This window comes from Anser brachyrhynchus (assembly GCF_964034855.1).
Source record: "Anser brachyrhynchus genome assembly, chromosome: 12".
Classification (NCBI taxonomy): Eukaryota; Metazoa; Chordata; class Aves; order Anseriformes; family Anatidae; genus Anser; species Anser brachyrhynchus.
The window spans coordinates 18,221,112-18,247,248 of record NC_137707.1 but is presented as its reverse complement, the minus strand read 5'-3'; the positions used below and the strand labels follow the sequence as shown (position 1 = coordinate 18,247,248).

At 36.4% G+C, this 26,137-nt stretch overlaps 1 protein-coding gene across 1 annotated transcript in view; it reads left to right on the top strand.

Moving 5' to 3' along the window:
- ADCY7 (adenylate cyclase 7) overlaps nucleotides 1-26,137 on the top strand; it is a 51,508-nt gene that overhangs the window by 16,279 nt on the left and 9,092 nt on the right. The window contains exons 3-20 of the mRNA XM_080552918.1: nucleotides 3,219-3,745; nucleotides 4,979-5,179; nucleotides 7,198-7,359; nucleotides 8,155-8,304; nucleotides 10,584-10,732; nucleotides 11,036-11,147; nucleotides 12,426-12,553; nucleotides 12,799-12,957; nucleotides 16,521-16,653; nucleotides 17,918-18,103; nucleotides 18,217-18,260; nucleotides 19,221-19,301; nucleotides 20,094-20,166; nucleotides 20,930-21,027; nucleotides 21,778-21,862; nucleotides 23,452-23,589; nucleotides 24,767-24,847; nucleotides 25,417-25,455. Of these exons, the coding sequence (XP_080409044.1) occupies nucleotides 3,575-3,745; nucleotides 4,979-5,179; nucleotides 7,198-7,359; nucleotides 8,155-8,304; nucleotides 10,584-10,732; nucleotides 11,036-11,147; nucleotides 12,426-12,553; nucleotides 12,799-12,957; nucleotides 16,521-16,653; nucleotides 17,918-18,103; nucleotides 18,217-18,260; nucleotides 19,221-19,301; nucleotides 20,094-20,166; nucleotides 20,930-21,027; nucleotides 21,778-21,862; nucleotides 23,452-23,589; nucleotides 24,767-24,847; nucleotides 25,417-25,455 (2,190 nt within the window). The 5' untranslated portion in view covers nucleotides 3,219-3,574. The remainder of the gene's footprint in view (nucleotides 1-3,218; nucleotides 3,746-4,978; nucleotides 5,180-7,197; nucleotides 7,360-8,154; nucleotides 8,305-10,583; nucleotides 10,733-11,035; nucleotides 11,148-12,425; nucleotides 12,554-12,798; nucleotides 12,958-16,520; nucleotides 16,654-17,917; nucleotides 18,104-18,216; nucleotides 18,261-19,220; nucleotides 19,302-20,093; nucleotides 20,167-20,929; nucleotides 21,028-21,777; nucleotides 21,863-23,451; nucleotides 23,590-24,766; nucleotides 24,848-25,416; nucleotides 25,456-26,137) is intronic.

The window sequence follows — 26,137 nt, the reverse complement described above, 5'->3', positions numbered from 1 at the left end:
GCCATGCACGTGGCTGGAACTCATCTAGATCTGATGGAGTTTTATTCATTTGTTTGGTAGACATTCTTGTCAGTTCTCAGTGCAGTTTCCAATCCGTACTATTTGGGTTATTTCTTATATATATATATATATACATACACTGAACTAATCCTGTTGACAAATTGTTCCTTCTCCTTTCTAATTCTTCAGAACACAGCGAAGACTTCCAAAGAAAGCTTTTTTTCTTGATAAAGTGACGATCAGAGCTCCTTTTTGTTTGCTGCTCGTGCTTCTGGGAGTGCTGTTTGGATTTTGTGGTCTATTGCCAGCTGAGGGTTACATCTCTCTTGTGGTGTCAGAACGCCAAATCTCCAAGAAGTAATGACCAAAAAAAGTAAAAGTGATGCTGTGGTGAACAGTGCTTAAGTGATCCTTAAATACATAAACAGGAGTGCCTCGACTGATGATTTTACTAGTGTGTCATGTCATCTCTGAGACAGAACATTTCTCCCTCTCATAAGTATTTCTTCTCTGCTTTAAAGTGGCTGTTGGAAAAAAAAATTCAGAGCGGGAGGAAGGACAAAAAGAGTGGAAACTTTCAGCCAAGTCTGTTAGTTTCTTGAAGAAAGATCCTTTTTTTAAGGAAGTTTTAAGCTAATGGGAGGAATTAATATCACTAATACTATTTTTGTGTTCAAGTCTGGTTAAGTAAATTGAAATTTTAAAGTATTTTGCTTGTACTGAAGAAGCACAAGTTGCTGGGTGGCTCTTTCTAAAAAGGGTTCTGGTAGTGGCAGCGGATGCAGGATGCAAACTGAAACTAGTCCAGAACTGAATTATTCATCTCAAAGTAGTATTCATGTAGTGTATTACAGATTCCTGTTAAACCAATACGGTACCATTTGGGGTTTTCTTTACTAAACGGAGTTTTTGAGAAGAAAATGCTGTGACCCAGGGCTCATTAGTAATTACTTGCAATGTATGTCAGTGTAACAATCAGGGAAGGAATACGTGAATCAATAAGCTAGCACTCTCTTACTTTACTGAGATGGATTAAGTCATTGAAGAGACATGTCTCTCTGATTTTTGTGTCCTGTAAAACTCTTGAAGCCATCCCTGAATAGTATTAAAGCTGATATTTGACATTTTTCATCTTTTGAATATTAGCTAACTGAACCAGAGCCACAGTGTAGTTCTGAAGAATAGATTGTGCCTGGTGGTGTATTTTCCTTGGCAGAGTCAGAAGAATAAATGGCAGAAGAAAAGCTGTAAAGTCATTTTTCTTGGCTTGCAGATTAAGTAGCCCAAGACAGGATTATATGTCTCATAATTGTGAGTGTATCACTGCTTAGCAATTAATGGTTTTTAGAAAATGGATTTGGTTTTGCAAACTGGAAAAAGGCTTTTTTTTTAAGAGCCTTTCAAAATATCTATTATCATAAAAATTACCGTAAAATTGTATTTCTGTGAGTATATTAAAAAATTTTTTCTTCTGAGAATACACACAGAGAGGGGTCCCTGCCCATGGCAGGGGGTGGGAACTGGGTGATCCTTAAGGTCCCTTCCAACCCAAACCGTTCTGTGATTCTGTGGCTGTCACTGATTTCTACGATGCATCCACACACCTTTGCAAAAGCGCAATGATGCGTATGCAAATAGCATACGTGCCAGGTGATTTTTTTCAGGTAAAATATGGGAGACCTTTTTATTAGGAAAGAAAGCTCAGTAACAGCAAGTACAGGTGTGCCTAATAATGGCACAGGTGTGCCATTAACTGTACAAGGGGAAGATCTATTGAAACACGTCTTTTATTTCAGATTTCAATATGCATCTGCATTTACTCTGGATGATACTGAATGAAACTGATGCAATATGTTTTCTTTTTTTTTTGTGATTAATCCAAGTTTGTGCTATACTGTGAGCAAGAAGTTAGTTATTCATTTTGGTGCAGAAGCTCACTTTTCGTTTTGGTCCAGCCTTAGTATGGTACATCTGTTTTTGCCTGCTTGGTCACTAATAAGTGGGTAGTATATTAATCTTTGGCTATATTTGCATAAACTAAATCATTCAGTATGCTTTCTGAAACTGTTTTTCCTTAGCACTGCTTCTGGTTGTAATGTGAATGCAGTGGGAACATGCGTCGTTGAAAGTTTCGTCTTAGAGTAACTGGCTAGAGTTTGGCTTTTCTTTTAGCTGGTTCTTTCTCCCCAGAGAAATAGTCTTGGGCACCATGGTGACGGCAGTCAAGTGGCAAAGAAGCTGTCGTCCTGTTATCAAGTTCTAATAAAACTTCTTCTGAAAGCCTGTTTTTCATGCTCCCCTCCATCCCATCCCCCTGCTTTTTTGTTTTACGTCTCTTGGCACTGAGTGAGCTATATTCACGAATCTATTTGAAAAACGTTGGTCACTAGTAATTTACAATACAGTTAATCTCTTAGTATTCATTGTTAATAGAATGCACCCTTTGCCCTGGAAATGCTATTAATTGGAGTTGAATGAAATATATAGAGCTAGATGCTTTTTTTTTTTTAAATATATAGTTGAGTGAATTTTGGCTTCGGTTGTATTATTTTCTAATTTTTGGTCTCCTTTTTAATTAAATTGCGAAAGGAGTAAAAAAACCTTAATTTTTAAAATACACATTTTGAAAAAAGTGAAGCAAGAAACATGTATTACGATTAAAAATTTATATATACACATCACTTCAAAAGTGTTGTTTCGTAACAGCAAAACCCACAAAACAAACAAACAAAAATCTATTGCATATTTCGGTTTCAGAAGGGAGCTGTATGCTCGCTGTTCGACAAGTTTCCACATCAGCTGGTTAGCGAACTTTCTGCCCTGAAACCACCATGTTTACTAGTTCTTCCAGTCTTGACAGCGTGAATTGTCTTTAGTTTTTGTTGCACGCTGCGCACATGGAAAATACCTCATTAGCTCAAAAGGAAACAAACCAAATTTAGTACGCTTTTCAAATGAAGTTTCAGTTGGAGTAAGGTGTGATGGTGCACGCTGAGCAGCCGCTGCCAAGTGTCGCTGGAGCCCTGCCTCTGTGGCTGTTAGACAGCATCGCCTGTGCAGGGGGCTGTCGGGCTTCCACTCTGAGAGCCAGAAGCAGCTTTCAGTTGCTGCTCTTTAGAGCATGCAGATAGTGAGTTTAAGTGTGCTTTTTTGGGTGGGGGGAACATGTTGCCCGTTTGTCTGAAGACACCTAACTTAATAATACTGTTTTTCTACAGAGTTCATCTCAGGAAGTGAAATTCAACCTTATGGAAAGAAGGTAGAGACTTTGAAAATAATTTAAAGAAAATAAAAAAATCCTTGCCGCACACATACAAGTTGATCTAGAGATTCCTAACTGGAGCTGGTGAATAGCCCCTGGTTTTGGGGACGCTAACTCTTGCTTTTGGTTGCATCGGGAATCTGAAGTTAGTGCTCATGAGAAGTAAAATCGGAGAACCGGGGGTGCTCAGCGTGGCTGAAGATTGCAGAGGCGGCAGCGAAAAGTCAGACATTCTCTTTGAAGTAGAGGCTTCAGCTGGGTCCTTTTGCGTGCCCTGGGAACTGAGAGAAATAGCAGCCAACCTGGGATAAAATGCCAGCTAAGGGTAAATACTTCTTCAATGAAAACGATGACTGCAGGATAACAGACCCTCTCTATGAGAAGTACCGCTATACAAGCCAGCAGCATCCACTCCTGCTATTGCTGCTCTTCATTGCAATCATCTTCTGGACTACACTAATTATCATCTTTTTTGTCAAAGATGTGAGTATACTATTTAATTGGTGGTATCCAGTGTTTTCAAAGATGATGAGGAATCGGTATAATAGCATACACATAAAACAGCACTCAACATTTCTGGTTAAGTAATTTTTGAGCTATGTGGTATGAAAGTTGGATGTTGAAAGAAATCCAGTAATTACGTAAATAATGCTGTGTATGCTTTTGAAGGGATAGCGTGAGACAAGATAGTTTTTTTACACATACGCAGTTAGGAGAAGGCATGTTCTTCCCTTCCTATATTATAGGAATAAATTGTAATCTACTCTGAGTAGTGGCTATGATAGTAAATAAATAATAGTGGGGCCAAAGACACAACAAAATCGTAAGTTAAAATGTCTCCTGCATGTTTTGTTTTTAAACTTTGTTTTTAGATTCATCTAAGAAATGTAAATTAGCATCGGTTATGAACTCCTGATGTGATTTTTTTTTTTTAGGATTTATATATTTATTTATTTATTTACTAAAAAGACATCAAACAATCCCACAATATAATGGGAGATCTGTTGAATCAGTAGTCATTTAGCAAAGTGCAGGGATCCTATAGGCATAGGAAAGGTACATCTTAAAGAAATTTGCTGTTGTGTAGCATAATAAGATTCTGTTTAAAAAAAAAAGTGTTCTTCAAGTAAGCCCAGTTGACACCTGGTAAAAAGGGGAGTTGATTTAATGATGATGTTGTAAAAGGGTAATGAGGGAGCTGTTAAAATCCTCCACTGCCTTCTTACACTGCTTTCCAAATAGAGTGCTTCATGAGAAAGTGACTTAATCATACCAGTTGCACTCGTATCCTGTTTAGCTTTTATTCCTTAAAAATGGAAAGAAATATCAGTGCTGTTTATATGTGTTACAAGTCAACTGCTGTAAAACCTGGGAAAACAGTTGTTGCACCCCTTTTAGCAAAGCTTGACTTCTTTAAATATGTTTATTTGTGTACAATATAGTATAGTTATAACAGTTTACAACAACAAAAAGACTAATTTGGGAAATGATGATGATGATGAAACTGGACAGACAGGGTACCTATAGGAGTATTTGTTATCTCTTTATGTGTGAATACCAGAAAGTATTAACACTGCCACAGCTTGACTACTTAGGAACTCAGCTTAGCATATTTTAAAGCTAATTAAACTGTTTCCAGGACTGTATAGATGCATTTTCCATCTTTACTAAAGGAGAAAGTTAGATCAAACATAACGCTTTGTTTTGTTTTTGCAGGAAGCAAATATGCATCTTGCCTTCATTATTGCAGTATGTGTTGTTCTGGTCATATTTGCAGTCATGTACTTACTTTTATGTATCGAATCCCTGTTTCGGAGATGGCTAACATTATTTGGAGTTATGATTTGGATTTGCTTCCTAACCATAGGATATATTCCTCTTCTTGAAAGAGAAAATGATTTTTCAGCATGGGAACAGGTATGTATTTCCTGGTAATTCATGTACCTCCACAGAACTGGTCAGTATATATAGATCTACTTGTGTGCTTTATTTTTTTCTGAACATTATAACTGCATAATAATGTTTTTTTCTTGAGATCTAGGTTCCCTTTCCTAAATTGGTTTTATTGGTTTATATTGTGGCCGGTTTTCATTTGTATTCTTCTGGTAGTGAAAATACAGTTGAGCTAAGAAAATTGGATAACTGCATAAATTTATGCAGAAATTGCATCTTTAAGTTGTAATTTTAATTCTATTTAAGCAGGTTAAATACTAACTATTATGAATTCATCTTTAAGAGAATTTTTTGTTAATAATGCTTGCTTTGTTAATTTGTGTGTCAAAGTGGTGTTCAAGACATGTATTAAGGACTCTAGAACTGGGTGTGCCCTAGGGAGCAGTTTTTCAAATCAATGGGAGAGGTGAAGTGAACAATAAGAATTAATGACACATCCTGGCATAGCTGGGTGCGGTTCAAGTCCATTACTTAGTATCTCTGATCAGAAGACAGACAATTTCATGATGCCAAAAATATCATAATCTGTAGGAAACTCCTCCTAAACTTTCATAATGTAAACAGAAGAGTTTTTAATGAAATAAAAATGAGTTTTTATCTTGTTTTACTGACTCTTCCCCTTCCCCTCTTTACTTCAAATAAAGAAAGATATAAATTATGAGTTAAACAACCAAAATCTGATTTGTATTATGGCCTGGATCCAGCATCAGTATTTACAGTTGCTATTCAGTATTTTTTGACTTAAGGAAGAAGACACCACCTTAGGAAGAAAACAAAACTTACTATTCTTAACTATAGGTACAGCCATGTAATGAAGCAAGATTTGGTTTTGTTGCTTTCTATGCAGCAAGTCAATGTCTTACATTGTTGTAATTTGGTAATAACATTGATTTAAAACCAAAAACATAAGGAGACCATAGATTAAAAAGCTGAAGCGAATAGGTGAATTCCAGAATTGTATCACAAGTTACGAATTTATGACAGATTGAGGCTACTGTTTAAATGCAGGTATGACCTTTGCTTGCCTGTGCTTATAAAAAAAAAATAATAAAATTACACAGCATTCAGAACAGTCTGATAGGGTTGTAAATACAGTAGAAAGATTTTTGGTACAGCTGAAATAGTAAATATGAATGTGCAAAGGTTACTTTTTTGTTGGATGAAAACCTTTGTTTATTTTTTTGCTATTTTCTGACCCAGCCAAGCAATCTGCTTAATACTGGCAAAGCATTTAAGTGTTGTCTGGGCCTTGAGACTTCCTTGAAGGAAGCTGATGTCTGGAACAGCGCAAGTTTGAGCTGCAGTGAAGAGAGAGACCTGAGTCAGGAACGCTGCAGTATTTTCTTCTGATCAGTCTTGTTTAGTTTCCATATGTAAGAGCGTATCGCTCTAACAAATCTATAAATATGGATATAAGTTCTGTAGATGTTCCTTCTGATCTGTAGCAGTGTAGCAGACCACTGGGCATTTTGTAAAATCTGTGCAGTTAAATACGTAGGTAGTGGCAATAGGCATTATTCTCTTCTGTCAGCACTTGGAAGTATTTATCAAATATGGAGAAAATAAATGTGATCTGGTGGTTTTAGGATTAGAATACTGACTTGGAGAAGGTGATGAATTTGTTTCTATTCAGTTTTGCTATCTGTGCAATGTGCTTTTCCTGATACATAATGTATAAAGTGCATCTTCAGCTGTAATGGATAAATTAAGGATAAAGAACGAGGACAACTGGAAAAATTAAAGGTGATATGTCAGCTAAACCATTTTATCTATGAATTTATAGCTGCTAATTCTTCCAAAGATTTTAGGGTTACTTCCCTCATGTTTTTAACTGTGCTTTTGAAATGTCAATATTTTATTGTTTGGCTTGAAAATAGGCAAGAATGCTGCTACTTTCCTTCTTCTGTAGTGATTTTTGGTGAACATAATAACATGTAAGAGTGTGTGCGTGACTCACTTTTGTTTGTTTGTTTTTTCCAAAGGTGCCATTCTTTCTATTCATAATCTTCACAGTTTATACCATGCTACCTTTTGGGATGAGAGATGCAGTTATAATTAGTGTTCTTTCTGCTCTTTCCCATATTATTGTTCTAAGTGTGTTATCCAAGGATTCTCAGGCAGACAAGAGATCCCTTCTGTTTCAGGTAAGGAGAAGCTACTTAGTTAAGAAATTAAATATCCTAGTCGTATTACCATTTGATACTGGCATAACTATCCTGTTTAGATAAGTACCAAATGTCCACACAATTCAAGGATTTGGAGCTTGGACCAACATCTGTTTTGCATGCTTTTATGATAACATAATTATTTTCATTTATCATGCATTTGGGTTTCCTGACCTGAGTGGAAGAAGCAGATTTATTTATTTATTTATTTTAACATGTTACTTAAAATACAACAAACTTTGCCACAATCTTTCTTCCCAATCTGTGCTGTTTCAGATGGGTCCTATCTTACTTCATCTGGTACTGCCTACTGGGTGGATCAAAAGGGCCGCTGCTGCCCCTGGGAGTGCTACAGGTGCCTTTCAGGGTTCCCAAAGCTTATTAATTGGGTGTGTTCAAAGCAGCACCCCAGCTCTTTTGCAGATGTTGTCAGACTTCACACAGTATGCTGATGCATGAGTTTGTTGGCTGGATTATCCCTAAATCAAACACTGGTGTCTGCAAATGAAAGTGTTAAGCGATACAGCAGAATTCTCTTTTACATTGTACTACTGTACGTTCGTACAGGAATGCCCGACACTGTGTAAGTTAGTTTATATTTCCCAGGCACATCCTGGCTAATTGAAATGCCGTGATTTGGTGTGTGACAGGATAAGGGGAAAATTAAGGCCTGCGAATACTTTTTTTTTTTTTTTTAAGGGACTAGTAAGTGTGTGTATTGGTGAAAGATCAATGGCTGTTCTGCTGTAGGTAAATATTTTTCTTCTTGTGCAGGTACTTGCCAATGCTGTCATTTTCCTTTGTGGGAACTTGATGGGTGCATTTCACAAACGCCAAATGCAGGTTGCTTCATGGGATTTGTATAGGTACACGTTAAAGTGCATTCAGGTCCGAATGAAACTGAAGATTGAAAAGAGGCAACAAGTAAGTGAAATAATTCATGTTATGAATTGCTTGTTTTCATTTCTAAAGTTGGTGTAATTTTATCAGGTTTGTGACTAATGCCTGTTGAAAGGCTAGGGCTGATCTTTGTGATACCTACCTAATGTCAAAAGTTATGCCATTAGTAACAAAAGAAGGAAGTTAAAGGGAGGAAGCTGTTCCGTGTGGCTTGTCTGTACGAAAATCACAATATTTGTAACAGGAATGTAATTGCCAGTTATTTCAGTTAACTTCTCCTAGTATAAAAAGTTAAAGGGACTGGTAACTTAAAAGCAAATGTCCTTAATGTCCTGACAAATACTTGTAAGGTAACTTCAACGGTTAGTTTTGTGCTTCCCTTGGTCATGCTTTTGCCTTGTAATTCTGCAACGTTTGTTCTTTTATTTTCTTGTCTCACAAAGTCTTTCTTTTGCTAGAAGGAGAAAATTGAAACTTAAGGCAGAAAAAAAAGTAGTATAATACATTACGGTGTTGTTTGGAGTATGATTATAAATTATATATCTCTAAACTCCAGCGGTATTTAAAGAAGTAGGCAAGGAACATGAGTTTTCTACTGAGGAAGGACTGTAAAGAAGTATCAGTTGAAACTAGTATGCCTTTCTTCTTTTACCCTGGTATAAGTTGGGTTAAGGGTTTAAGTTGGCAGCTCTAGAAGGCTGATGTGTGCTGAGTTCTCTGCCCACAAGTTACGAGATGAAAGGAAGGGGCTGAAAAGTGACCAACTTGGCTGAGTTGAAAAGAAAATGTCACACTGCTGGTGCAGCCTGTCCTCTGATGATAGTCTAGTGATATGAGATGACAAATCTGCATGAAAACCCTAGCAGAAGTCTGTTCCCTACACAACAGCCAGGGAAGTATTTAAGCAGCTTACACAAGCAATGTGCTTTCTATAACATCTTTGGGCGATGTGGTAACTTGCATGTCTTCTGTGGTTGCTTGTTTGAAGAGTAGATGAGCTTAAGTCTACAGGCAGTTTACTTTTCATCGGTGTTGTAATTTGTCAGACAATTCTGAGCTGCCTTTTTGCCACCCACTTTTTCCCAATGGAAATGATGTGAGAAATGCAGGTCAGGGTTCATCATCACTTTCTGGAAAACTGTATAATGTGTCAGTATCAAATGGCCCCGTTACATCCAGCGGGGCTCTGTTGTTGGCTTAAATTGGTCCCTAAAGTTGACTCCCTTAATACTAAAATGCTAGGGGAGGGGAAGAAGTAGTTTCTATTTCTGGGAGGCAGCCTCAAGCCGAACTGCAGTCTATGGCTAGTTCAGTCAAGTACTTGACGGACCCCTTCTTCCTGCTGTGATCCCAAGGCATTTATTTTTGCTGGTAGGTGCTGGTTAAGCAACCCTGGCGACTTGCTCCCATCTGTGTACTGCTGCATCCTTTGCTCAGGAAAAGTGGACAGATTTAGTCCAAACAGGCAGAGTTTTACTCAGTTACACAATCTCTTGGCTTTGCTGGTAGTGTTATCTGAAAAAGTTTCTGCTTGTAGCAGCTCCACACAACATTTTCTCTTCTGTGGTGGCTCTTTCTATGGTGCAGCAGAGTCTTTCCTGAGCTAAAACTACTCTCCTTTTGTCTTCTGTCCAACAACTTGGTGCTCTCTTCTTTCAAGAGCAGGCTTTTAAGACAAAGCCAGCAAAACATGCAGCACACTGAATAGTTGAATAGCGTAAGTGGTTTATAACAAGTCTTTATTCTCACTCAGTTCAGAAGACTTTTATTTCAGTGGCATCAGTTCCTGGTTCGTTTAAGCTACAGCAGCATGTTGTCAGTTTTGTGTCTGCTGTGTTCCCAGCTACTTATTCCAGCATTTGTGAATGCATAAGAGTTTTTAGTGCTGCATAGATTACTAGTTATAGAGCGTGAGCTTTTATCAGAATTTTTATCAGATGCTAACGTAATCCTGAGGTTGGTTGGGAAAAAAAATAATTTATCTAGAAATTTTAGTAATACTGACTTATTTATTTAATTTTCTCCTGTTTCATACTTAGAGAGGTGTGACATCTAGAGCACAAGGAACAAACCAAAAAACCCAGCAACCTATGTAACGCACTTAAATGTAAAATCATTGTTTTTGCTTTTGAGAACTGAAATGGAACAGTCTTTTCTGGAGAACCTGACATGCATTATGCAAAGGCTATTTGAATAAGGAATTTTTATATCTTTAATTAATTCTTGTGGCCACTAAAATCTTGCAGTTTCAAAGTTACTATATGAAGAATTTCGCATCATTAATTTTTTTGCTCCCCCTTTAGGAAAATTTGCTTTTATCCATACTGCCAGCTCATATATCTATGGAAATGAAGCTAGCAATCATAGAGCGACTGAAGGAAACTAATGATAATAGGCAAATGCATGACAACAACTTCCACAGTCTGTATGTAAAAAGACACCAAAATGTAAGGTAAGTTTAATTTCCAAAGTAGTTATATTAATATAAGCTGCTAGTTTTTACCAGTGCATATTGTCCAGTGAAACTAAAATTCAGAGGTAGACTTCCAGGCTGAAGTGGACTTTTTTCCTGTTGTTGAAAGATAATCTATCCCAAACTCATGTGTGGTCTTCTAATGAGTTGAGATACTTGAGCCCTTTTTTTCTGAGGGAGAGGTGTTTTCCATTAAATGCATTTTAATATTTCAGCTGACTGCGGAATAGACATATCTTCATACATCATTTATTTATTTATTTTCCTTTTGTCCTTGTGTAGCATTCTCTATGCAGACATTGTGGGATTTACTCGCCTTGCCAGTGACTGCTCTCCTAAGGAACTAGTAGTAATGCTGAATGAACTTTTTGGAAAGTTTGATCAGATTGCAAAGGTACGTGTTGCAGTTTCCTGTGTAGTGGGATTAAAGACTACTCTCATTCAGTTAAAAATCAGTTGTTAAAACTTCAAGTGCTGGAAAGTAAAAGTTTCATATTTACTAAATTGTATTGAAGCAGCTATTAAGAACTCTTGGAATAAGTCATGCCATCCTAGTTGCCACCAGCTTTTTATGCTACAGTAGAAGTTGGGATTAAATACATTTGGTCATTGCAACTGTTCCTTGGGTACAGATTTAAGATTTTGAGTGATATGCTTGAATTTCTTCCGCAAATTGCACTGTTTAAAAAATATTTGGATTTAGTGAGTCAAGGTCTTTTGCAACTCTGTGGTTGGGCTGTAAGAAGAGATTGCTGCTTTTTGTGCTATTTTTATCCCGCAAGGAAATATTCTCAGTCATCTCTTCCACAATGTGAGGATGTTGTAGGCGTCCTAATAAACTACCTAATAAAAGTCCATGGCTAACCTGGACGCTTGGCTGGATACTGAAGTCTACCAGCTCTGACCTAAAGGTACCCCAGAGATCTCTGAAACAGAGAAGCACAGGACTGTCTAAGCTTACTTAATCAGAACCTACAGGGTGGCTTCAGATGTTAGAGAATGACATGTTCTCTTAAGGTTTGGACTGATGAGTGAGAACAGCTTATTTTGATAAATTGTCACTGACTTAGGCTGGTTGTAAATTGTGGTACTTTAGAGTTGATGGAAGAACTGCTGAGCTGTTCCCACAGTACGGATGGTTAGGCAGGTGAAGGTGTTAGCTGTCCCAAATTAAGCTATCTCTAATCATCAGTCAAACCCTAATTTCTCCCTAAATTCTGTGCAGATTTTATGTCACTACATAATGTTATTTATATGACTGCCATGAGGAAATTGAGGAAAAGGTGAACAAACCACTTATTATTCAGGTATTAATAAATTAAAGACTAATATTAAGAGAGATAATTAGATTTCATCCTTCAGATGGTAAATTCTTTGACAGTTTTTCACTGCTATAATTTCATTTATAGTTTCTCAACTGCCAGCAGTTCCAAGAATAAAGTAAGAAATAAATAAGATTATTTTATTTCAGAAATGCCTGAAGTAGTCATATCTAATACCTTCCAGGCACTTGGACGCAGAAAATTAGAAGTAGGTTTTGCTTCAAACAGGATTGAATGGAGCCTGACTTTCTCAAAATGGTGTAGACAAGTCCTAGTTTTGGTGTAATTGGCCTACTTGCAGTTCACTTTTTTTTTTTTTTCCGTTAAATAAGTTTACTTTAATTTCACAGGAGAATGAATGCATGAGAATAAAAATCCTGGGAGACTGTTACTACTGTGTCTCAGGCCTACCTGTGTCATTGCCGGTTCATGCCAGGAACTGTGTTAAAATGGGACTTGACATGTGTGAAGCAATAAAGTAAGTATAGCACAGAAGACTTTTTAATTGTATAGAGTCTATGAAGATATTGAATGCAGTCATTCTTAGTATAATTGATGACCTTCAAAAAGCATTTATTACCTGTAGTTTGATAGTTATACATTAGGTCATAAGTTTGTCTCTTGTCTTTGCAGTGGGTGTATGTTGAGAATAAACCCTACTAGATCTCCAGAAGGAAGAGACAAAGTCAAAAATGTAAAACATATTCCTTCCTTCTTCCATAGGCAGGTGAGAGAAGCCACAGGCGTGGACATCAACATGAGAGTTGGTATTCATTCTGGGAACGTGCTGTGCGGCGTGATCGGCCTGCGGAAGTGGCAATATGATGTCTGGTCTCACGACGTTTCCTTAGCAAACCGCATGGAGTCTGCAGGCGTACCTGGGTGAGAACCTTAGCTCTCAGTGCTGGCTCACTCTATCATCACCATTTTCATAATTGTGGCTTATGAGTCTGGAATTTGTAACTGTGCCATAATGCAAATCATCCTAATGGCATGAAGAAAATAGGTCAAATGTGTACTTACTTACCTGAGCAGTAAAATATTAATATTTTCTGATGGTTACTTTTCAATGAGCTATACAATTGTTTTCTCAGGAAAATTACTACTTCTTGACCTCTCTTTCATTTGAGAAAGTTGTGTGGCTTTAGCAGTGCATTATGTTAACTTGTGTTGTGTACTGTAATTTTAAGTTTAGATAGAGAATAGATGCACTTCTTATGTTGACAAGGCAAAGCAGAATATTCACCTGATGTTTCTGTTGACATATAAATCAGGTGGGACCAATTGATATTAGCTCTATATTCAAACACTCCACAAGCCCCAACTCTCAGAAATTAAAATAGATCCTGGTGAGAAGTGGCCAAGCAAGAATTTGGAGCTGTTGACTGTCGTGTATTCTTTCTGCATAGCATTTGTCATGGGCAGAATGAGTAGTCCTGGGTGGAAGAACTGAGGCAAAGCAGTAGTGTAACTTGCTGTGTATTGCTCAGCAGTGCGGAGTGTTGGGCCTGAGGTTGATCTTTTTGCTGTCTTTTTGAAGATCCTTATTGAAAAGGACAAATATAAATGCTTCTAAAAATAGTAGTACTTTATATGTTCCACGTTGAGGAAAATGTATCTGTTTTCTATTTTTGAAGTTGAATCAGAGATTAGAATTGAGCTAAAAACTTTGTTTTTCTTTTCTTTTTGGTTTTTTTTTTTTTTAGTCTGTACGAAAAAGATAATATTACAGCTTTTCCTTTTTCCATTCCCAAATGACGCTGTAATTTTGCATGTTCTTATTAGCCTGTGCAAATTAATGCTTACTAATGCAATGACATTCTGAGGGGTATATGTTTGCCATTAAAAAACATTAAGCATTAAGATACTCATTTCTCTCGGAAAGTGATTCTAAGTAGGGACATTGTATCATCAGTGTCATCTTATTTGCATGCCTTGAACACCTTTTAGGTAAAATCCTGTAACTTTAAAGTGATTTTCTGCAAAATAGTAAGGGGATATGAGTTCTTTTCTTTCATTGGTAACAGAAAACAAACGAATTGGATCTTAGTTAACAGTTGCAATGCCATCCAGGTTGAGTGTTTTACTGTGATTCTGCATGATGAAACAAGAATATGGAGTTGTAAAATTTCTTTTGTTGGTAAAGCAGACAACATGACTCTGAACATGGCACGAAAGTTTATTTTTTAGTCACGTTTAGGACTATTGCCTAACGTTAAAAGCTGATTATTCCATTATGTTTGTCATGCTTATATTTGATTCTCTCTTAAAGACTGAAGATCTTTTAAGTTGGCTTGTTGATTCCAAAACATTACAGTTAATAATTTCTGTAGCTATACATGTCTAGCACTTGCTTTTCACATGTTAAAACTAGCTGAAGGAAACCTTCAGTTCCTGGAAGACTAAGCCTCACAGGGAAGGGGGGGATTTCTATTTGTTATGTAGCTTCCTCTGTGGAACAGTGATCTGTCTGGGATTTTCCATAGCTTGCAATCCTAGCTAGTTCTGCTCCTTCGGAAGACAGCAGAAATTTTGTCGCTGGGAGCAGTATGAGGGTTTTATTTAAAACAGGAAGTATATATGTTTTGGGCTTCTGTCAATGAAGAAATTCTGAAGACATTTGAAAGGATGCAGGGAAACTTCTCCTTTTATAAATATATTATTTCCTTTGACTGAATATCCTCATTCTTTTCTAAACTAAAAAAGATTTGTATTCATAACAATGTAATACACGGGTAAAGCAGAAATAACAAACATAACACCAAAACTAAAAATGCATTTATGACTATTTCTCTAATGTATGCCTGAAAGATTATAATGTTATTCTCAGACACATTAGCACAGGGAAACGAGAGTGCATATGTTAGATATTGTGCACTAACATCAGGTGCCTTGGTGCGTGTTAAAACTCGCCTTTGAGAGGCAACTTTAGCAACTTTTGGAGTCCAGTAAGCATCAGTAACTGTTGAGTTGTCAGCGTAGTCATTTAAATAGAAAGACATATACAGTGAGATCTGAAATGTGCTATGATAGTGTGTGACTTTGGGAAGAGGGGAGAGGATTCTTGATAAAATTGGAAAATTATGGATACTGAACAAATGAGATAAGTAGAAAAAAACAGGAAACTTACTGCAGTACACGACTGATTTAGTGCTTATTTAATACAGACATCACCCAGTATGCTTCAGTTCCGATAGAGGGGAAAATAATGATCTAAAGCAGGCTATAAAATTTAAGATTTGAAGGTTTGCCTCTACTACAAAACTGCTTAACTAAGGTGACAATTAGAAAAAACAGTCTTTTGAGACAATTACCAGTAAACAAAACCATGCATCTTCTATATTCCAAAACTCTTACCTTCTAACTCTGAAAGAACTGAAGAATTTTTTGTTCTTCCTTGTGGGAAGCCGTGGCCAGTGGTCTCCAGGTCTTGGCTAAATTATCTTCAGGTATCCTCTGCAGGATAAGGAAGTTGAGATGGATGGGACCATGATCTCCTTTCTGTAGTGCTGTCAGCTTCCATTCTGGAAATGTTCTGCTCCCAGCTCTGTGCTGACAGGCTGTAGGAATGACAGCACAGTAGTTAACCCCTCAGTGCCAAGGGAAACCGAGAAAAGCAGTGGGAAGATGAACAACTAGAAAGAATATAACAAAAATGTATTTATATGTTTGTTTATATACATATATACACACGTACACTCCTATGAATGTACTAAAGTCTCTTGTTGAGAGATTCTGTGGAAAGGTATTACTCATCATTTATATGGAAATACATGATTCAGGATATTGGACTAAAGAACATCCAAGGGAAAACATGAGCAGATACAGACAAGTGCTAGCTGCTCCCATTAAAAGTCTGTTGCTGTTGATGCTGTGTTACACTCGAGTTGTTTCAGTCAGAAAAGACAGACTTTCAGAATTGGCCTCCTCGTTGACTAAAAAAACAAAAAACCAAAAAAAAACCTTTTCCAACTCTTTTCAATATTTTCTTTGTCAATTTCTCCTCCCCTCCTCATGTGTTTCCTGCATAAGGCAGTCCTCCCTTGTGCTTTGTATGTGAACTTTCCTTGTGGCTCTTGCTGTCAAAAACAACCTGCCTGTATCTCTGTTTTGTTAGTCATTAAATCTCCTGTGATCATATTTCTTCTTGCTTTTTGTATTTCTCTGTCTCCTACCGTGTTTATTTCACTTTAATTTTATGCTGATAGTATCCCAATCTGGAAAGTGTTTTTTGGCATATTTATTATGAAAGATGTGCCACAAAGATCTGCAGCAATGGATTGCAAATATTGTTTTAGATACTAGCAGGATTTCGGAGTTGGCTGCCAAAGCACAGAATGGCTGAAAAGCAGAAATGTCAGCAGTAGCCATTGAAATGTAAATGAGATGCTTAATATGACCTTTCTGTAAATGTTTGGGTCTCTTGTTCTTTCTTCCATTCTCAGCCGTGTACACATCACTGAAGCAACGTTAAATCACCTAGGCAAAGCTTATGAAGTAGAAGAAGGAAATGGACACCTTAGAGATCCTTACCTTGAATCCATGAATATCAAAACCTACTTGGTGGTTGATCCAAGGGTATGTGTATGTTTTTAAACATGTATATTTAAATAAATACATTTTAATTGTGTAGCTGTCTGTTTTGCATACATTTTTTTAATTCAGGAACAGAATTAAAACATGGAATGAGTCATCTGAATAGCTTTGATTTGGGACTTTAGATCTGAAAGCATATCCTACTGTTCTGTGAAATGTCTATTAGCTTGAAGGTAATAAGTGTTATACTGAAATCTCTTACATGGCCTGCATAGAGTCAAAATCTGTATTGGATTATGTATTTTCTTGAACCGTGTGACTTTCAAATTAAGGTCAAAAGGTGGGATGAAGTAATGAAAGAGCACATGTACTGTGTAGCCACTTTCAGTTAAAATATTCTCTGTGAACTAGCTTCTGACAACTTCTTCCTCACTGTTTTCGGTGAGATTCACCTTACTTTCAAGGTATACAGATATGCTGGTATACAGATAACTGCTGGTTACCTATTTAGGGCCAGATAACTACAAACACATTGGGTATTGCTGGTTCGAATTGGCTTGTGGTTGACAATAAAATATTTTAAAAGAAAGAAGAACGAAGACAAACTCCTTTCCTTCAGGATCTTTATGGGAGTCACTTTTAATTACCAACAGCTCAAGCTTATCTTACTTGTATGTATGTGCGCATGCACACACACACACACACATCATATGCACTGCACACATTCTCAGATTTAAGATCTAATCCTTTAAATGGTCCCTACTCACTTGAAGATACCTATGAAATGTTAGCAGTTAACCAGTCAATGATTTATCAGTTTATTCTGTAGTTTTAGCTTCCTTTTAGAAGCTAAAGAGGTACTGCTATATGAGTACTGCCTGGCTGTTAACCTGCTGCATAGGGATCTAAGGCCGAGTGTCATTTGTGGGATCTTCTCCTGACCATTGTTTTGATATGCGCTAGCTCAGAAATTGAATATCTCATGCTTCTGCTCTTGTGCTGACTGCAAGGAAACTGCATCTAAGATCCCAGGATCTCTCGCATCATCACTTATAAACCAGGAAGCTTGAAAGTTGTTTCACAACTGAAGGCTTGTAATGGGAGCTCAACCAAATTAATTATGTCATGATTTGCTTTAGCCCAAATTAAGTGAGACAAAGGAATCAGGTTGGCTGACACATTGCCAATGAATGTTTAGAGTCCTAGTAAGTTGCTAGATTGTTCTTAAACTACTTAGCTACCCTGAGCTTCATTTGTTTGTAATCTGTATCCCTTTGTTTTCTAAGTTACTGCATTTTTCTGTTAGTCCAAACAGTGCATATCAAATAATCATCTCCCTAAAACAAGAGTTAATGATGGGCTGAAGATGCGAGCATCTGTTCGGATGACACGTTATTTGGAGTCCTGGGGAGCAGCCAGGCCCTTTGCCCACTTGAACCATAGAGAAAGCGTGAGCAGTGACTCTTCCACTTCACAAGGAAGGAAAAGAAAGGTGAGGGTTGAAATAATTAGTCATCTTAAAATTGTGAACTACTTGAAATCTGATGATTTTTGAGGCTGAGTTTCTGTTGTTGTAACTTGTTCTTTATTCCTTATTTGGTTTAGGAAATACCTTTGTGTTCCACTGGGCGCCAGAGGACTTCTGACAGGTTTGGTTTTGATGGTGCTTAGCAACAGTTGTGGTTTAGGAAAAAGCCATTCTTTCTTGAAAGAGACAGGACTCACAGATGTATAGCTTTTATAAGGCTTTCTCAAGTTTCTTGCAGCAAAAGCCATTTCTATTATCCCTTCTTGGTGGAGTCCTTTTATAAGTCCTGAAAAAGCAACTTCTTTGCTGATTCCCAGCAGTAACCTGTGGTTTTTTGGTAGTGAGATGATCTTGTTGCTCAAGTACTTAAAGAGCACATACTCTTTGTTATATTTTTTACCTCCATTATATTACTTAGAAATAATTAGAGGGTCCTTCCTTGCCTAACAGCTCACACACTCCTGGGTTAACCTCTTAATGGTTAAGGATGCTAATTTTGAGCCTATCTTTACTCATAGCCAGCCAGTTACACTCAGTTGTTGTCAAAGTGGCTTAAATGTCATTTCCCTCTCTATTCCTGGGTTTCTTGTATTTCTAGGATTCTGAGTACTGACATTTAGATGTAACGAGGTCGTTCTGTCCTTTTTATAGGACTATGAGATAACTGTGTAAGAGGAAGGAGAAGTTAATAGGAATTTCTAGTTTCATCTTTGCTTTCTGATGTTGCTGTTATCAGCACTAGAAAGCATACTTTATAACTGTATCTGATTTCTGTCTTGGAGTTTTGCTTTGTTAATGTTTGTTTGTGCTTGGCATGCATCTGACTTAGGTCTATTTGAAAAAGTACGTAATTTATTTTAAAATATTTGCCTGATTTTGAAAGTAGCCAGGTGTTATTTTAATGTGTTTTAGGATACCCGTATTTATCAAAAAGCTGTTTAAATAAGATAAACAATGTCTGATAATCCCACAGTACATAACTTTTTCTACATATTTAAGGAGTTTGGATAAAGAGGAATTGTATCTATAAGCCATTAATTGTTTCTGAATAACATTTGTGACATGGACTTCATATTCACAGAAATTCATCTCAAAAGGGAAGGATAGAAGAAGATATTTATGATGAAATGATGTCAACCATCGAGGGACTCAGTTCAACGAAGTATGCAGTACTTTATTTTTTTCTCATATTTTCTTCAAGAATAATTTGCATTCTCAATTTTAAGTCTAGATAGCAAATTTATTTTTCGAAAACATTACCAGGATTTTGTCTTGCTGCTTTTTTTGGTTTTGTTTACTGAAGTTCTCTTTTTGCTTTAGTTTGCAGTAATAATATCATTATTTTCATTATTAGAACAAGAAGCAAATGGTTAGTTTAGCTGTTCAATGTGATCTGATACTATGAAATAGCAAAAGTACTGCTTTATTTCTCAGGACCCTCTGAAATGATGAGGTGAACTGCAGTACAGGGATAGGAAGTCAATATTTGCATTCTGATTATTAAGATCTATGAGGAAATGGGGTGCAGTTCTGAACAAAACTTATGTATAAAGACAGAAATCATAGCAAGGCTGTTAACACTGTACTTCACCTATTCCTAAGAGGTGCCTGGTAATACCTATGGGCAGTGTTTGGAGGCTGTAAGATGTCTCTAACATTTGATGTTATATGTTCCTATTTTTAAAACTCAAAAGAAAGTCTGGGATTATATCTTGCGTGTAACTAGCAAACACTGCTGTCTGTGGAAGTTTTGGATCTGCCTGTCAACAACATTAAAATTTAGCAGATCATGTGTCACCCTATGAAACATAAAGACCTTCCAGAGCTTTCAGATGTGTATAAAGCCATGGCACCAGCACCCTTTGTACTGTAGAGCTGTAATTCCAACAACGCTCTTGCACTCTTCCCTGGCCCTGCTGCATACTTCTTGTAACACGTGTCTCTCTGTACGTAGTCCATGGTGTAGCAAATCGGATGACTTCTTTGGATTTTCACTGATATTTGCAGAACCTGGTCTTGAAAAAGAGGTTGGTAAGATCAGAATAATCCTTTTTGGTCTTTGTTTTGCGCTTCAGAGCAGCATAAGAGTAAATTTGAAACCGTTTCCATTCTTAAACTGGAGTCTAGATATGACGGCACACCTAGAGAGGCTTTTGATAACTAATGGGAAGCAGATCTCATGATTCATTTGAGCTGGTAACTCTTCCTTGATAATGCTAGTTATTAATGCTAAATTAAAGGAGATTGTTTCTGATCTGTGGTTAAACTCTTGCCATAAGGGAGACAGTAGGATTTTAATCAGCTTTACTATATAAAGAACTTATTTCAAAAGTAATGAGAATTTAAAAAATAAAATATAATGAAAATATTTTTTGTGGTTGCTTCATTGCAAGTATAATACCATTATTTGTTAGGTATAGAGTATGTTTTCTGTTCTTTGATTCACTGTGCTGTAATGCACCATACATAGTTACTGGTACACACAAACACGTGTATATAGTCATACTGTGTGTATATCCTTTTTTTGTAAAATTGTGATCGTTTGTATCTGAAGTGCTGATTTACATACTCAGTGGTGGATTTCCCTCTAGGTTAGAAATTATCCTTTGGACTGGGCTGTTTATATTTGTTCACTGATTTTCATTTGTTGCCTTTTAGTTCTGTGTATGTTTTGAATAGTACAGTATAAATTTGTGTATATATATGTAATCACAAAGATGTAATAGGATTCAAAAAATATCCTGGAATTGTTCTTTATAGTAATCTGATTTGTTATAATCTGTGTTTCAGTATCGCACCATTCCTATTCTAAAACTGAAGAGTTACTTTGCCTGTGCGAGTTTTGTGTTCTTCTGCATTTTCCTGATACAGATGTTTATAATGCCAAAGTAAGTGTCAGTATTTTAATAATTTATAATTCAAATTAACCAATGGTTTAAAAGAAACTCATATGCATGAAACTTTTTGAAGTCTTTTGGAGTTCCTGAGGGTTTATGCTTAAGAAAGATACACTTCCTAAGGCTATAAAAGAGCGCATTTGTGTTGTTGGCATAACAGCCCAGATATCAGTATGGAAATAAAATAGAAATATTTCTTAAATATCATGTGTGACTGGGTATATACACAGGGAGATGGTCAGTTGATTGATAATTACTATTTTATAACAATATTTGGCTGTAAGCTTGCTGACTGAGTGAGGAATAGAAAAATGGGAGTAGTTGGTTTAAAAAATAAAAATAAAAAGTGATCAGCAATCCTTTTTTATTTTTTTTTTTTGTAGAGCTACAAGGAAGGAACTTTAGTTTCTTCTCATATCTCCAAGAAAGCAGATATTTGATGTTTCTGACCTTTATGGGATACTTGCTTTTTTTCACAGCTATTGCAGTGCAATTTCCATGTGATTTATGCATGGGGGTAATAGTTCAGGCTCTTAGGGACGGAGTGGAATAATTTAAAGTTATATTTATGCAACAGAGAGCAACAATAACTTGTGCTATTTTATGGACATCCAGTGCCATTAGAAAAAAACGATCTATTTATAATTTGAGAAATGCTGTTATCAAACATTAGGCTGACGTACAGCCTGAAAAACATTTTCATTTAACACTGTTTTGTTTAATGCTTTCTCTTCTGTTTAGAACTGCAGAACTAGGAATCTCCTTTGGTGTTGTTGCAATCATCATTGTACTTATTTTGCTTGTATGCTTTGCTGAGAAATGTATGGTAAGTTTAAAAAAGCAGATGGATATAATTTGACAATTCAGTCTATCTTTCAGGATGTTGAATTAAGCTGTTGATTTCAATAAGAGTTGCAGAAGCCTGAAACTTTAGGTTACCAGTAGATTGCATTGCCTGAAACAGATTTTCATCTTTTAAAGTTCTTACTGTAGTTCGGAATGATTTGAGTGCCAGAATAGATGGCTGGGAGGGAAGAGGAAGGTATTAACACTTGTGTGATGGGGTTGCTTTTGTGTTTTGTTTTGTTTTGTTTTTTCCCTGTGTTTATCCTTAATAGTAATTTTGGTTGTAAATACTGAGGTTTCTATACTGGAAACAATATTAAAATCTCAAGGAGTTTGAATGCAAGGTTAGTTTTCATAATCATATGTAAAGCCCTATGAAAGCTACAAACATATGAATAATTCATTGACAATTTCATAGCTGTTAGAATTCGAAATTCACCATAATTCACCATTACATCAATTTTTCATTGCATCATTAAATGTCTGCAATTGCTGTTTAAAAATATATAAAACGGCCTGTAGTGACATAGAGTTCAACTGTGCAAAATGAAATAAACCTCTTCTCTTCTCCAAGAGCTGTCTGGAGGCTGGGGGTTAGAGAGGGAAGGGATTTTAGTGTTCCTTACATTCATCAAATCTTCGTTGTGATAGACCAAGGGTGGGAGTGCATTTTGAAGTTCTGTTGAGATCATCCCACCATCATCTTGTTGCAGACTGGTGAGGGTGGTCTCCCAGGAAATCTGTCACAGAACGTGGTGGTCTCTTACAGAGCCAGGTTCAAATTGTGTAAAAGGGGAAGGTAAAAACGGTGCACTCTCTACACATGTAAAATTTTATTATTAATTTAAAAATAGTTAGATAACATGCACAGCATTTACATAGTATAGTTTTTATTTATATGGATTTTATATGTGTGTGTGTCTATATAGAGATGTGTGTGTATATGTATCCATGTATAGTTTCTACGTATTTAAAACACATGGAGAAAAAAAAAAGAAAATTCCAAGATGACAACTGCATCAGGCTTGAGTTTTACACTGGCAGTGTTTGAGTATAGCATCCTTGAACAACGTTTGCAGTCTTCTAAAAGCATATGCTTTGCCAAATATATTTTCTCTGAAGCAATAAAAGAAGGCTACTAGGATGGCAAGGGAACTGTCTTTGGTTTTGATTTAGTCATCTGAAACTTTAGTTCCAGTAAAGTATTATAAATCTGAAGAAAAAAATACAGTGCAGGCTGTCACTATGTTTTTATTAATATTTCTTTAGCACTTTCAATCAGATCATAGTTTGCTATTTTTATAGCAGACATTCAGAAAATATTATCACCCAATGATAACATTGATAAGCTTTGAAATCAGAAATCATTATCTTAATTTCCAAGTCTGGAATTTAAGGCATTAGGCATTAAATCTGAATTACTAGATGCAGAGCTCTAAATTTGGATTCCAACAATGAGTCTTGACTCTCTTGCATAGACAAAAGTATTTTAAATTTACAAGTATTTCTTCACATATACCAAAATGTTGTCCATGTCATTAAAACTTTTTTTTTATTATTATATTACAGAAGCACTGCTCAGAACGGTGGCTTTTTCTGCGCCATCTTTGTACTATCTCAGAAAAGGTGGAAACAATGCCTTTACTTAGGCTTCCTTTAGCAGTCATCACTATAGGTGCCTTGCTGATTATAGCTATCTTTAACTTCGTAAGTAATCCCATTATCTTTATTCTGTGAACATATCATAACTTTGAGCAATGTTCTTTATTCTTTTTATCAAGTACTTTGCTTTTTGCTTTTTTTCTGATGTCCAATTTCCACCTGAGTTGATTTACACATGGGTAATGCACCATGTCATTAAAATAAATAATAAAAAATATTGTGAATATTGTAAAAATGTAAAATAATTCAAAGGAAAAAAAATACTAGTTTGTAGAACTAAAAGTTCTTGCAACAGACTTGAGATCTATGTTTCCATCCCCTCTTCTTGCTTTCAAGATGGCATTTATAATTACCATTGATTATGACTATCATCACTAAGATGGTCTTCAAGTATTTTATGTGGGTTTAAATGTTTGGCTGAAGTAGGTTTAAGTGGTTTACTCTGTTATGTTCACTACCTAGGAATAATATAGATGGGGGAGGGAGGTGTATAGCTCAGCTCTCTTTTAAAACCAAAGACATTGTGGCTAGACTAAGAAGCAAGCAGAATCCATCTTTTAACTTTAGTTCGAGTATTGTGTTGCACCTGGGGAACACGCACATGAAAAACTACCCTTTGGAGTTATGTTATGCTCAAGACCATGTTGTCTGTGTTTTTTTGTTTTGTTTTAAACAAGCTTTATGTGACATCATGTTAACAGTTAAACCTGTCTGATAGCTAGCTACCAAAGGTGATGTTCTTCCTATCCTGTGTTCTCAGTCTGCCATTCTCCTGATTCCATGGGGAGTTTATTCTGAAAGCTGTACTGTAGGGTTGTTTTTCTGCTGGCTTAGGTCCTTGAATTGACTCACAGTGGTGTCATGAGAACACCACCAGAGACAGCCCAAAAGAAAACAGGAACAGCAGCTGTTAAACTGGCGGGAGAGACAGTAGAATGATGTCTGTGCCAGTTAGCTCTTAGATTAGATTAGCTGTAATGCAAAACTTCACCCCCAAATAAAAAAGTAAGTAAATACTTGGCAATTTTAACCTTCTTGTTACCTTATGTGTGAATGTATAGTTAAATGAAGCTATATGGGATATCATGGAGTTCTAACACTTAAGTTGCAGTAGCACTGAAAGAGAGCTAAATCATGTATAACATGTGGCGAAAAATCTTAAAATAAATGACTACCTGCTAACCAGTTTGTATGTTGTTTTTTTTTCTTGCTAACAAATCAGACTAATGACAGTACTGCAAACTTTACTGGATCAAATAATGTGAATGGCACCATCTCTGTGAGTATCGTCTTCATTTCTAAGATAAAATGAAATGAGGGTTGGATGGTGTGTAGAATATAGATGGATGGCAGTGTTTTGATATCTTTTCATGCTTTTATTAAGACAGAATTCTTAAACCATTGAACACAAAGATTACTACTGCCAAAAGGCAGTTCTAGCAATATTTTCCGTTATTACCCATGACTTACTGTGCGTCTTCTAAGGATTTTCAAAAGTCTCATACTTACGGATAAAGCCAAAGTCGGCTTACTTTGGTAACTCAGCACTTTTGAGAGGTGTTCCCTGGCATTTTGTGTCAGGGATAGTTAGGTGCAGCACTCGCTAATTGCACAAAAATATTATTTCTGCGGATTTATTTTTTTAGCTCTTTAGCTTCAGAATAGCTTTCTATTTTCAGATTGTTCAAATCTTTGGGATGCTCCTTTGTCACCTGGTCACCCCTTCAGGTGATGAACATTTTATTGAACAATGCATAGTAGGTCATGTGAGGACCCTTTTAATCGAAGTCCTTGTGACAGAAAAGTCGTACATAATGTAATGCAAATTGTACTCATCTAGTAATTTTCTATTCTTGCGTGCCTGCAAATCAGTCTTTTGGAAACACAACTGAATACTTCGTTGAGGAAACTGTAAGTAGTGAATACGTTTTATTTTAAAACTCAGATATTTGAATACTATATATATTCTTGATAACTGGCAGGTTCTGTTGCTGTATAAAACAGCTTTTTAGGCATCTGGTAGCATCAAAGTTCTTAAGGAAATTGAGATGTTTCTGCTGTTGTTGCAGTGGTGAAGAAAGTATGGCTTTGATGTTTTAAACAAAAAAAAAAAAATGCAAAATTGAAAGTAGGTCTAGAACTTTGAGGAAAAGCAGCAGAACAGGGTGGTGATTGTTTGTGAAATGAGAGCTGAAGTTGCAGTTTTCCCAGTAAAGTACCATGGCAGAATGAAAGGGCTTAAATGGCAAACAGACTTGTATTCTCAGAGGGTTGGTTTGGGGTTGAAATTGTGTGTGTTCATTATCTTTTGAAAGTTATACTCAAAGCCATTAGGATGACAAAGTTGGTACAGCGCATTGCTATAGGTGGTCTGATTCTGAGTTGTCCAAAAATTTTTTCTAGCTTCATTTTCTTCATCAGAAATTTTTGCTTAGTCTAAGAATCTCCCAGAAAAGTGGTAGGTCTGTCAGTGCTGTTATGGGTGAAAAGCTGTTATAATGTGATCCTGTGTGCATAAAGATAGATAAACTCTTGGGGAGCAGAAGCAGAGGTAATTTCTGAATTGTCTATAGACTGAAGTATGCTACATCTG